The 13,518-nt window shown below is 37.5% G+C and overlaps 1 protein-coding gene across 1 annotated transcript in view; it reads right to left on the bottom strand.

Moving 5' to 3' along the window:
* Positions 1 to 13,518, bottom strand: part of LOC117346285 (vomeronasal type-2 receptor 26-like) — a 64,750-nt gene that overhangs the window by 30,603 nt on the left and 20,629 nt on the right. The window contains exon 4 of the mRNA XM_033915686.1: positions 13,270 to 13,497. Within this exon, the coding sequence (XP_033771577.1) occupies positions 13,270 to 13,497 (228 nt within the window). The remainder of the gene's footprint in view (positions 1 to 13,269; positions 13,498 to 13,518) is intronic.

Raw genomic sequence — 13,518 nt, 5'->3', positions numbered from 1 at the left:
ATATATATGCCTCTACTGTCGATGATCCTTCTTTCTTTAATGAGATATCGGACTTGGTTACATCCCTTGGTGACACACCATGCATAATTGGAGGTGACTTCAATCAAATTTTGAATAAGGTTCTTGACAGAAAATCCAAGTCAACCTACAGACCAACTAAATCCTGGCACAGTATTCAGGATATGATGTATCACCTGAAGTTGATAGACATATGGCAAATACTACATCCAGATGACACCTCTTACACTTTTTATTCACCTCCTCATATGTCTTATTCGCGTATTGATTATTTTTTGGTCAGCTACTCCTTATCACAGAAAATAGATGCTGCTCAAATTAATCCTATTTCAATATCTGACCATGCTTCCTTTTCAATTACTATGACAGATTTTGTTCAATACCGACCGTCTGGATGCTGGAGATTTAACTCTGCTCTTTTATCAGATGAGGAATTCATTATCAATATTAAACGGCAGATTGCGAACTACTTTGCTATTAATAATACTTCAGATACTTCCTGGCAGACTACATGGGATGCCTTTAAGGCCTACATTAGGGGTTGCATCATCTCTTATACTGCTGCGAAACGCAAATCAGATCACGCCAATATCCTACGCTTGGAAACTGAAATCCAAGATGCCGAAAAATCTCATCTTGACGACTTGAATAACCCTTCAAAACTTTCAACTCTTCGGAAACTGCGCATGGAATTGAACCTGTTATGGAGCTCTGAGGCCTCTAAGGAGATCTTTAAAAAATCTACAACTTACTATACGAGCATGAATAAATCTGGTCACCATCTTGCGACTTATTTGAAATTACGTTCTGAGAAAACGGATATTCCAGCTATCATGGCAGAAGATGGAGATATATTGAGGAATACTAAAGATATATGTAAACAATTTCATGACTTTTATATGAAATTATACTCCACTGAAAGGCCGGATCCGACTCAGATTAACTCCTTTCTGACTTCATTACCACACCCTTCTATTCCAACTGGAAGGCTGGATATATTGAATGAAATGTTCACGATAACTCAAGTGGAACAAGCTCTACAATCTATGGCGAAACATAAAACACCTGGCCCAGATGGCTTATCTGTGGAATTTTACACAGCCTTTAGTGATGACATACTTCCCTTTCTGACTCAATATTTTGGTCAACTAGCAGAGATGGGAGAAGCAAACGGCACCTTTACTGAAGCCCTTACTATTGTTCTGCCCAAACCTGGCAAGGATCCCTTGCAAGTACAGAACTGCAGACCTCTCTCATTAATAAACGTGGATGCCAAGATCTATTCCAAACTGTTAGCTAATAGATTGAATTTAATACTACCTGATATCATCCATGAAGATCAATGTGGTTTCATGAAAAATAGACTTTCCAGTGACAATACCAGACTCTTTTCTCACGTTCTATTTCAGGCCCAGCAGAGTAAGGACTCCATGGTTGCCATGGCTCTCGATGACGAGAAGGCGTTTGATCGGGTTGAATGGGCATATTTATTTCAGGTCTTGTCTTGGTTTGGATTCCCAGAGCAGTTTATCAGAATGATCCGAGTCCTTTACTCCAACCCCAAATTCGAATCAACAATGCTTTCTCAGAGGCTTTCTATCCATCAAGGGGCACTAGGCAAGGTTGCCCTCTCTCACCTTTGTTATTTAATATTGCTTTGGAACCCCTTTTAATAGCCATAAGATCTTCAACAGCTATTGTGGGTTTACGCTTAGATGAGCTGGAAATCAAATTATCAGCTTATGAAGATGATGTAATGATTTATACTACTTTGTCATCTATACCACATGTTCTGCATGTTATTGGTAATTATGCACTCATCTCTGGCTACAAACTAAACGCTACTAAAACCGAAGTTATGCTACTGTCTGGCTTTCCTTGCAGCGATCTTATTTCCAAACTTGGTCTTAAATATTCTGCATCATGCTTAAAATACCTAGGGGTCATCTTCTCTCCATCTTTAGAGGAAACTATACTCCGCAATGAGGAATACATACTGGAGATTGTCAAGACTACTGTTGGTTCATGGTCACCTCTGAAGCTTTCTTGGTGGGGCAGATTGGAAACTATAAAAATGGTATTAGCCCCCAAAATTACGTATGTATTATCCATGCTGCCGTTCTTTCCCTATACCAAAATATACCACAAGATAGAGTTGCTCTTCACTGACTTCTTATGCAACCACAAAACTCCCCGTATAGCCCTAAAGAAACTGAAATGCCCTAAATCTGAAGGTGGTGTAAACTTTCCTAGCATGCATGATTATCATATTGCCTTCCTAGGTAGACAAGGTTCTAAATGGATTATTGATGTACCCCCTCATACTAAACCGACTTGGTTGAAATTGGAACATTACTTGTACAATAAGTCCTTTCTAAAATATTCGCCTTTTATAAACTCTACTTCTACAACGAGTGCTCATTTGATTCTGAAATCTACTGTTGTGGCTATTCAAGAACTTGAGGCTTTAGCAACTACTCCATGGAACTCTACTATTTCCACATCTATTTGGCTTAACCCGCAAGTGAAAATACAAGGCAATGTTAAATGGAAATCCTGGATCAAGGCAGGTATTTGGTCTATCTCACAAGTTATGGTAGAGGAGAAACTGTCTAATTTTGAAGTATTATCCTCTACTTATGGCTTGATACCCACACAATTCTATCAATGGATACAACTAAGTCATAGTATACAAGCTTTATTATGCCAAACACCTCTAACACACAATGAGCCTTCAATAATTGAGTGGTGTATGGCTTTCAGTGGAAAGAAAAGTGAAGCATCCAACTGGTACAAACTCTTGAAAAACAATAAGTATAAATGTCCTACTGCACTTTATGATATATGGTCCCATGATATTTCTCTCCCAATTCCTCATCCTAGTTGGCAATGCTTATGGCTTACATCTTTTAAAGTTATGAGAGCAGCTGCACTTAAACAAATGGTTTTGTACTTATATCATCGTGCATATTGGACACCACATAGATTATCTAAAGTATCTACTGAAGTTTAAAATTTATGTTGGTCATGCTCCACTCACGTGGGTACATTGGATTATATGCTATATTCTTGTGGTATGCTACAACACTACTGGACGCAAGTCTGGAACACAATTTGTGAAATTCTACCTATTAAAGATGTTTTGACATATGCTATTGTGATTACGAGTGGGATAGCGTTAGCTTCCCCTTTAGATAAAGGAAGTGTTAAACTTTTACATTGTTTGATACTCATAGCTATAAAAACTATACTAGCACATTGGAAGGATTTTTCCTCTCTTACTTCTAATGAATGGTGGAATACCGTTTACTTGTATGCCAAATTTGAAAAATCCATAGCAGACAATGACAGACTATTCCATTCTGCATTCCATCATATATGGTCTCCTGTACTGTTGTATACTGGTAGTCCCTGATCAGGACTTATACTTTATAATTTTATAATTTTATATGTAGTCTGTACCAGATGTGGACATTGCTGTCTGCTACCGTAGCACTGAAATGTGGAAAAGGCTTGTTACTCTATTGTTAGGCACCTTTTGTCTGTGACTATGATAACGTGACAGTTTTTCATGTTATAATGTTTTTCCCTTTTGTATTCTTTTTATTCTAAAAATATTAATAAAATTTATTGAACAAACTTTCCAAGATAGGCATTGACTCCACAGTTTTAGTGGTTCTCGAAATTCTTACAATCCCGCTCCTACACTGTTAACCCAAATGGCATCACATCCTCTTCTTGGAAACTGATTTGCATAGTCCTGCAAGGACCACCTCTATCCCCTATTGTCTTCAACATCTATATGTCTTCCCTGAAACTCTTCCATCTATCCTCCCTTGAAACACTCTACACATATGCTGATGACATCCTTGTCCTTCTCGAGACAGACTTGAACCTCACCAACCTCTCTGAGAACATAACAGCATGCATAACGAAACTCCAATCCTGGTCCCTCACAGTTCAAATGAAACTGAGCAAGTCCAAAATGAAACTACTCTGGCTCAGCCCAAAATTAGAACAGCTACCTACCCTCATCTCACTGCCTTCTGGCGCCATACTGCAGTTTGAATTCTCAGGCAAAGTTCTAGGCATCATTATTAACTCTTCTCTTTCCTTCAGTGACCATCTTAAGTCCTTAGTAAAGTCATGCTTTTTTAGCCTCCACAAGCTGAGGAAAATGAGATCCTGCTTCCACCAACAACATTTTGCTGTCCTTGTACAATCTATCATCCTTTCCAGACTAGACTACTGTAACTCCATTTTTTAAGTCTAACCAAAAGAAGTCTTCAAAGACTTGAGCGGATTCAGAACACTGCAGCCAAGCTGATCTTCGTAAAAAGCAAATTTGATCGTTTCCCCACTTCTGTCCAAAATTCACTAGCTTCCAGTAATTTCTAGGGTCCATTTTAAAAGCGCCTGCCTAGCTTTTAAGATCCTACATGGCATCCTGCCTCCCCTAATTCCACTATCTTGGAATTCCTTGAGTCCTGATTCCACCAGATCCAACCATAAACTTAAACTATCCTTCCCCTCGCTAAAAGGTATCCTCTATGTGGGGAAATTAGGGAAATCTCTCTTCTTCAGAATCACTGAGCTTTGGAATCACCTTACTGCCCCACTACGAAATCTAGGCTCCTTCCAACTATTCTGAAAGCATCTGAAAAATTGGTTATTCACAAAAATGTAATGCTCTCTTACTCCCTATACTCAACCTCCAACCCCATTATGCTGTTCCTTCCTTACATTAAGCTCTTATAAACAGTGCCAAGCTCTGTAATTATGGAGAGGATTCTTAAGGTATAGTTTAGTTTAAACCAGTGGTAGGCAATTCCAGTCCTCGAGAGCCAGAGCCAGGTCAGGTTTTCAGGTTATCCACAATAAATATGCATGAGATAGATTTGCAACTCAAGGAGGCAGTGCATGCAAATCCATCTCGTACATATTCATTGTGGATATCCTGAAAACCTGAACTGGTTCCAGCTCTCGAGGACTGGAATTGCCTACTCCTGGTTTAGACTGTGCAATCCACTTCCTGCCTGTTCAATTAATGAACATCTTTTAGCCATCATGGTTTAATAATGATTCACAAGCACACTTGTACAAGTAAAAGTCCTTTACAAAAATGTATCCCTTCTTTTACTAAGGTGTGCTAACCAATAAGCATGCACTAATCGAATTAGCACGTGCTAAACTCTAACATGTCCATAGACTAACATGCACGTGTTAGCATTTAGCATGTGCTAATTGGTTAGCGCACCTTAGTAAAAGAAGGGGTATGTTTTTACTGTACTTTTATTTTTTTTTTTTTTTCCATGAAAATTTTATTAATTTTAGTAAAACCAGCATAACAGAGGCACAAGGCAGTACAAAAACAATCAAAGCTATGAGAAAGCACAGATCAGACACAGTCATACATTAGAGGTTTGCAAATAGGTCAGTAAAGGGGACCAACAAGAGTTGGCAGACCGAAGCTGACCCCTACATTCAGAGAACGCTATTTCAAATTTATGATGTTGTAATACTAAATTCCACCAATGTTGGACATGAAGTAAGTTCATAGATTTCCAATGAGAGAGAATCAATTTCTGAACAAGTATGAGTAATATGTCAAACAATTTTCTTTGAGAATCCAACAATTCAACATATATAGAATGTGATTTAAACATTACAATAGAAAAAGATAATTGACAATCTAAATGAAATATTGATTTCATTATAGACCAGACATCTTGCCAGAAAGAAAATACAAACGAACATTCAAAAATCATGTGAATCAATGAACTTTGACCAGTCTTGCAATTCCAACAAACATTAGAGGATAGGAGACCGGCAGTACATAATTTATGAGGGGTCCATAGCGCCTTATGATACAAAAAGTACATAGACTGCAATGTACTAGCTGATGAAAGGGACCGAAGAGATTTAGACCATAGAAGCACCCATGCTTTATTACCTAGTTGATGTTCACAATCTTTTTCCCAAATTCCCTTAAGTGTGTTATCAGATGGAGTATCCCAGATGAGAGCAAGTTTATATATTTTGGAAGCCGTGTGTCCTGTTGCCAAGAGAGCCATAGCGAGGTTAGGAATAGTCGGCTGATGAGCATTAATAATATGAAGAGAAGAAGTGTTTGAAATACAGTGGTGGAGCTGCATCCATTTAAAGTATGCTGAGGATTGAAGAGCATATGTGGTTTGGAGGGTGTGAAAAGGAAGTAGTTTAATATTAGTATCCACAACGTCTTTCAGTAAGAAGATTCCTTTATCTATCCATTCTTTCCATAGGAAAGGTTTTTTGTCGATGAGAATATTCGGATTAAACCATAAAGAGGTATATAAAGAGGTAGCATAAGAAAATTCCAGATGTGAGTCAAATTCTGAGAGGCATTTGATTGTCGATTGTAGTAGGGGAGATATAGATGGGCTACGTGTTGCAGTTAGATATGCAGAAGGAGGAAGAGGTAACAACAGTTGTTTTTCAACTTCAAACCAAACTGGTGAGTAAAGTTCTTGATCGGAAAACCAATATAAGCCCTGGTGAATAATAAAAGCTTTATGATATGTGTAGAAGTCAGGGAAAAGAACTCCACCATCTTCCTTTTTTAATTTGAGTTTTTTGAGTGCTATTCTGGGCTGTTTATTCTTCCAGATGAAGGAGGACAAGAGGAGTCAATCTTTTTGTAAAAAGTAGGAGGAAAAAGACAAGGGATCATGAGTAAAATATAATTTATTTTGGGCATGAACATCATTTTTATTGTTTCAAGACGTCCCCACCATGAAAGGAATAGAGGATGCCAAGATTGAATTAAGGCTTTCACAAGTTGAAATATTTTCTGTGTGTTAATATCGATAGTTTCCGAAAGGAACTGAGTGAGTTCAATGCCTAGATATTTTAATTTTTGTGAGGCCTAGATCAAGTTATAAGGTTGAACCATAGCAGAATTAGCATAATGATTCAAAGGAAGAGTTTCCGTTTTATCCTGATTAAGTTTTTATCCTGAGAAGGAGGAGTAAATAGTTATAGTATTGAGAAATTCTTTAATCGAGGTTTCCAGGTTAGACATGTAGAGGAGAACATCATCTGCATAAGCAGAGAGTTTAACTTCAAGAGAATTGCATAGTACGCCAGATATATTTGGGTTCCGTCTAATTTGGATGAGTAAAGGTTCTAGGGCAAGGTTGAACAAATAGGGGAAAGAGGACAACCCTGTCCTATGGAGCTGAAAAGTGGAGGAGAGAGAATTATTCGCTGTTATGCGAGCCGATGGATTAGTATAGAGCACTCTAATCATTTGAAGAAAGGGGGATTGAGCTCCAAACCATTCTAAAATATGAAAAAGATAGTTCCATTCAATTCTATCAAATGCCTTCTCGGCGTCAAGAGATAGGGCTATAACAGGGTCTAGAAAGTTTCTAGCTACATGTGACAGATAGAAGAAGAGTCTAGAATTATCTGCAATGAGTCGACTAGGCATAAAGCCAATTTGATTAGGGTGAATAACTTTATGAATAACCTTTTTAATTCTGTTTGCCAAGATTTTAGCATATATCTTATAGTCTACATTCAGTAGCGATATAGGCCTATAATTCTGTACTTTCAAATGATCTCTGTTAGGATTTGGGATAACAGTAATAATTGCCTCAGTGAAACGGCTCCGTTTGACTAGATCTGAGGAGAAATACCGAAACATTTCTAAAAGATGATGCAACAGTTTGTTTTTGAAAATTTTATAGAATTCCACAGGAAGACCATCAGCACCTGGTGATTTATTTGAATGTAGCTGCTTCAATGCAGTAAGACTTTCCTCTGCAGTAATTGTCTGATTCAAAGCAATATTATCCAAAGCAGACCATATTTGGTCGATCTAAATTCAATAAAAAGGAATTCAGAGCGGCCGAATCAGATGAAGATTCAGATCAATATAAGCGCTGATAGTACTCATGAAAGACTTCAAGATTCCAGAATATGAAGTGACAGGAGTATTATTACTATTATGAATCACAGGGATCTGAATTTTACATTGCTTTCTCTTCAAATAGGAAGCTAGCATTTTGCCACTTTTGTTCCCTTCCGCATAATATTTGGCTTCACTTAGGAAAATTTGCATCCCCGCCTGCTTAGACATAAGGCGATTATATTGATATTTAAGTTGACATAAAGTATTATATTGCTGGGGGTTCTTTGTATGTATGTATGTTCCTGATCTAAAATTTGAGTTTCCAAATTTGCTATAGAGGCTTTATCAGATTTGGATTCATGAGAAGCAATAGAAATGAATTTGCCTCTCAGCGAGGCCTTAAAGGCTTCCCAGGTAATCAGTGGATCGGTATCAGAGATGGCATTAGTGGCAAAAAAATCTTGAATAAATTTCTTAATACGATCCACTATTGTATCATCTTCAAGAAGGGAAAGTTGCATTCTCCATAAAGGGGACCTAAGGGCAGGAGTAGTAGTCCATAGTAGAGTACCAGACACTAATGAGTGATCTGAAATGAGAATTGGGGAAATATAAGTGTTAACAATTGAGTTGAGGAAGTGATGAGATACAAAAATGTAATCTAAACGTGAGAAACTATTGTGTGGAATGGAGTGATATGTATAATCTCTGTCTGAGGGATGCTGAAGCCTCCATATGTCTAATAATTGTAGATGTGTAATGAGTGAATGAAAGGAAGCATGAGATTTTTGTGGAAACAGTTTAGAATTCGATTGTTTGTCTATGTAAAGATCAAAAGGAAGATTGAAATCACCTGCCATGATAATTGGCAGGGATTCAAATGTCTGGATTGTAGTTAATAAATCAAGAAAAAATTCTGGAGAATCACTATTGGGTGCATAAACATTTATCAGAAGAAATGGAACATTATGAATAGTTATCTGCAATATTATCCATCTGCCATTAGTAACAATAGCTTGACTAATGATTCTAGGTTGTGTAGATTTGGAAAATAATATAGATACCCCTCCTCTTCTACCCATGGAAGGTGAGTCAACCCCGGAGGTAATCCAGTTGCAGGACTTTAGTAGAGAAGAGGTGGAGGAAAGATGTGTTTCTTGTAACATTATAATATCAGGTGATTTCTGTTTTAAGTGGATAAGGACCTTTTTTCTCTTAATAGGATTATTAAGCCCATTAACATTCCAGGAGACAATAGTGACAGGCAATTTTTTATCCGAAGGCATATATTCGTATTATAAGAATTAAGAATGGGTTCTGGGGTAAAAAACTATAGGTTATTGTCCCATTAACATATGAGTACTGCCAGGTGCCAAAAAGGAAAAGAACGGTGAAAAGCAAAAACCCAATTACAAAATGCAATCCAAAAGAGAAGGCATGAAGGACCAGAATGGTCCAGCCAACAGAAAGAAGAAAGAAGATTGGTGCCATTAATCAGAGAGTAACAAGGGTGCACAAATCTCCTCTTCCATTGAAGAAAACAGTATGAAAAGGAGCAAGAGAGCACAGAGTAACAATAAACTGAGCATAACATTGAACCATAGACATATCAATCAGCAATCATGTATACAAAAAGAAAGAAATAAAATTCCATACGATGAAGTATAGGAAAAGAAAATATAACAATAGTAACCAGTATTTAAAGCATACCAAAATAAATCATCATATTTGAGTAAAGCAAGCTCTATGAAGAGCTGAAAATTAAAAAGGTGAATAGGCCAAAAATCCAAAAGAAACTAGCACAATCCAAGGCATTCAAATTAAAATGTTATGAATTATACAGAAACAAAAGATCAAAATGAAATAGCTATTTGCATCTCTATAGAAATCCTAGCATTATCTAGGAATATATTCATAGCTACTCATACTACCTCTCCAAAGATGATATTTTAAATTTTTGTGTTTTGTTTTCTGTATTTTTTTTTTTTGGCATTCTTTTTTCATTTTTTATTATTTATTTTATATATTATTTTATTATTTTTTTGTGCTTTTTTTATGTTTTTTTTTTATTTATAAATCCCCTGGGATTATTCCCTCATTTTTTTTTTTTTATTACTATAACAGGGATATCGAAAGCAATGTGGGGGAGAGAAACAGTAAGTCTGAAAGTAAGCAAGGGATACATTAAACCATAGTCAAAACAAGTCCCAATTATAGACAAAATAAAGCAGCGATATCGACTAGCAAGAATAAGTCAAATGAACTAAATAAATAATGCATCAGAGAAGGAGAGGCCAGAACAAGCAGAAAACCTGTTCGAGCTCAAAGGTTGACATCCATTCCTCAAAAGAAAGATCAGGCGTGTAGCTGAAGAAAAGCTGAAAATCTTCAAGATGAAGACATGCCCTGTGACTGCAGACCATCCAAAAAGGATTGAAGTTGTTCAGGGGATTCAAAATGCCGAGTTGAGTTGTTAATAGTCATAATCATCCGGGCTGGGTATTGTAACCCATATCTCACGCCCATCGATTTGAGTCTTGCTCTCATGTCCAGAAAGGACTTCCTCTTTCAGGCGGTTGTTTTTGCCAAATCAGGGACAATCAAAAACTTCTTATCTTCAAATTTCAGATCCAATATTGACTTTGCAGCAGTCAGAATTTGTAGGGCCTGAGGATAGCGCAATAATCTCGCTACAATAGGCCTCGGTCGTGTAAACCCCTGCTTCAAGGATGATGGCGTCCTGTGAGCACGCTCGAACTGTAGGGGCAAGTCAGTTGTTAAGTAAAGTAGTTTCGGCAATTGGTCTGTAAGAAATTTGATAAGATCAGACCCTTCAGCACATTCCGCTAGACCAATAATTCTGATGTTATTTCGATGATTGCGGTTACAAAGGTCTTCCAGCTCCTGATCAAGTTTTTTAAAGCGCTGTTGAACCCGTTCTTCAAATTGTGCAGAGGAAAGCGCCGCCATATCTGCTCGAGTTTCCAACGCTTCAGCACGCGTTTTGCAGGCCGCAAAGGAGACAGAAAGTGAATTTATTTCACCTCTCATCTCACAGGTAATGTCATATTGCTTGGTGATCAGGTCTTTTAAAGCGCGAATCTCGTCCAGCACTACATTGGAGGAATCCGGGGTATTCTTACTCGCCGACAGTTTCTCCGGAGTTGGGGGATTATGTTTGGATCTTTTCGATCCCGATGATTGCGCCGATTGTGAATCCGATTTAGTAGATTTATTCGCAGACATCTCAATGAGAGAAAAATATATTTATATCAACAAAAAGTCAAGTTTATAACTTGCTCCGTGGCGATGATTTAGAAATCAGTGGAGGAGAGAAGAGATTATGCAGCCACCTTGTTCTCCAGTTCAATATAGAAACATAGAAACATAGAAACATAGAAATAGACGGCAGATAAGGGCCCACGGCCCATCTAGTCTGACCATCTTAATGTCCCTCCCCTACCTTTGCCCTGTGAATAGATCCCATGTGCCGATCCCATTTGGCCTTAAAATCAGGCACGCTGCTGGCCTTAATCACCTGTAGTGGAAGACTATTCCAGCGATCAACCACTCTTTCAGTGAAAAAGAATTTCCTGGTGTCACCTTGTAGTTTCCCGCCCCTGATTTTCAACGGATGCCCTCTTGTTGTCGTGGGACCCTTGAAAAAGAAGATATCTTCCTCCGCCTCGATGCGGCCCATAAGATACTTGAACGTCTCGATCATGCCCCCTGTACTTTTATTTAATCATTGCCTTTAATTTCTGATTCACCCTCATACTTAAAAGTAAAAATAAATGTGTACTTTTATTTAATCATTAAAAAATACATTTATTTTTACTTTTAAGTATGAGGGTGAATCAGAAATTAAAGGCAATTGTTAATGTGATAATTGTACTGTCATTTCCTGGGACAAAGCCTTGGTGGCAGCACATGTGCTTAGAGCACTTCAAATCTCTAATAGCTAAGTAATCCTGAAATGTAGAGCCTTGATTTTGATTCAAGCATAGAATCTAATCCTTTCCTTTCCCTACTTTCAGCTAGTAATAAAATAATAATGTTTTTTTTTCAAACCCTCTCTTCCTTTACTTTCTTTGGAAGTTTGGTTCTTAACTGCTTGATTCTCTGCTGAATTAAGGACTTTAGTCCAATCCACCCTCCTCATACCCTCTCAAAAGTTTTCTACTGATATATAGACAACCCCCAAATTAAGAATACTTCACAGCCAATTCCCATATCAATCAAATCAGAATGACTTTTATTCAATGCAATCATAGTTGGCCTACAGTTGCAAGGCACACACCATCTAGAGATTTAGGGTCTGCCCTATCTGTCTTCAACTTTCTAATATTAGTGTGGTGCAGTGGTTAAAGCTACAGCCTCAGCACTCTGAGGTTGTGGGTTCAAATCCCGCACTGCTTCTTGTGATCCTAGGCAAGTCACTTAATCCCCTTTGCCCAAGGTACAGAGTGGGAGCCCACTGGGACAGTTATGAAAAATGCTTGAGTACCTAAATAATTTGTAATCTACATAGAACTGTAGGATATGCAGAATATAAATTGTTTTAAAAAAATTTACTCTCCTACTAGGACAAAGTATTTTGAACAACACTGACAAGGTATCAAAATAGGACTTTTTGGTGATGTAATTGTAGCCTACTTTTCTACTTCCAAAACTGAACATTTGCATAATGGATAAGGCATGATGACTCATTTTGATGGAGTCAAATTTATTTTGCCCTCACCACTGGTTGCTTACTATATAAGGACCTTTGTTTCTTTCATCATTAAGCTAATATCTTTTCCCATTGAGAATTTCATTCATGTACACTTGGTATTTTTTGGATAAAACTGCTTGCCTTGCCAAATGAATATATTTTGGCCGTTTATGTAATCATGTAATGCAAATTTATCTTGATATCTGAAAGATGCAAATGGAACCTAATCAATTAACACTTAATTGGCAATAGTTATGAGTTATTACTGCCCTTATGCCCTATTCTAAAAAATGGGCCCTCAACTTTCATAACTTGAAACTCAAAAGAAGACAAATCCATGGGCATGAGTGGATCAGGGCAACCCAAAATGTAGGCACTACGTTATATAATACTTAAATTTTGCACCATTAGCTGCACCGTTAGTTGCAAGTATTTACCACAGGTTTTGGCAGAAAGAAGTCCTCACACCCAAAGTTGGGCATGAGAATCTATTCAAAGCACTATTCTATAAAAGGTGCAAATATGCTGGTTTAGGCTGGATCTTTCTAGTGTCTAATGTTGGGTGTCATTTACTGAATCTCTTTCAATGTGGGCATGGTTCAGGGTTTTCCATCTTGTTTTTTTATCATTTAAATCTGACCTCGGTGAGTGTGCTCTCCCACATGATCATCTCCTCATAGATCATAAATTCCTGCCCTGGTGGAGCATAAGGGTTATAATTTCCAATAATTTCATTACTCCTTGTACCATCAGGTAGGTAGATTGTGTTTATAATATTATATCCAATGGCAAGATCACCATTCTCATCCAAAAAGATTTCCTCATCTAGAACATTCTTAAAGTGGAGGTTCTTCAGGTAACGATGAAGCTAATAAGAGAAACAATTTTA

The sequence above is a fragment of the Geotrypetes seraphini genome, chromosome 12 (genome assembly GCF_902459505.1).
Source record: "Geotrypetes seraphini chromosome 12, aGeoSer1.1, whole genome shotgun sequence".
NCBI lineage: Eukaryota > Metazoa > Chordata > Amphibia > Gymnophiona > Dermophiidae > Geotrypetes > Geotrypetes seraphini.
Note: the sequence above shows the minus strand (reverse complement) of the source record. Positions and strands in the feature narration are given on the sequence as shown.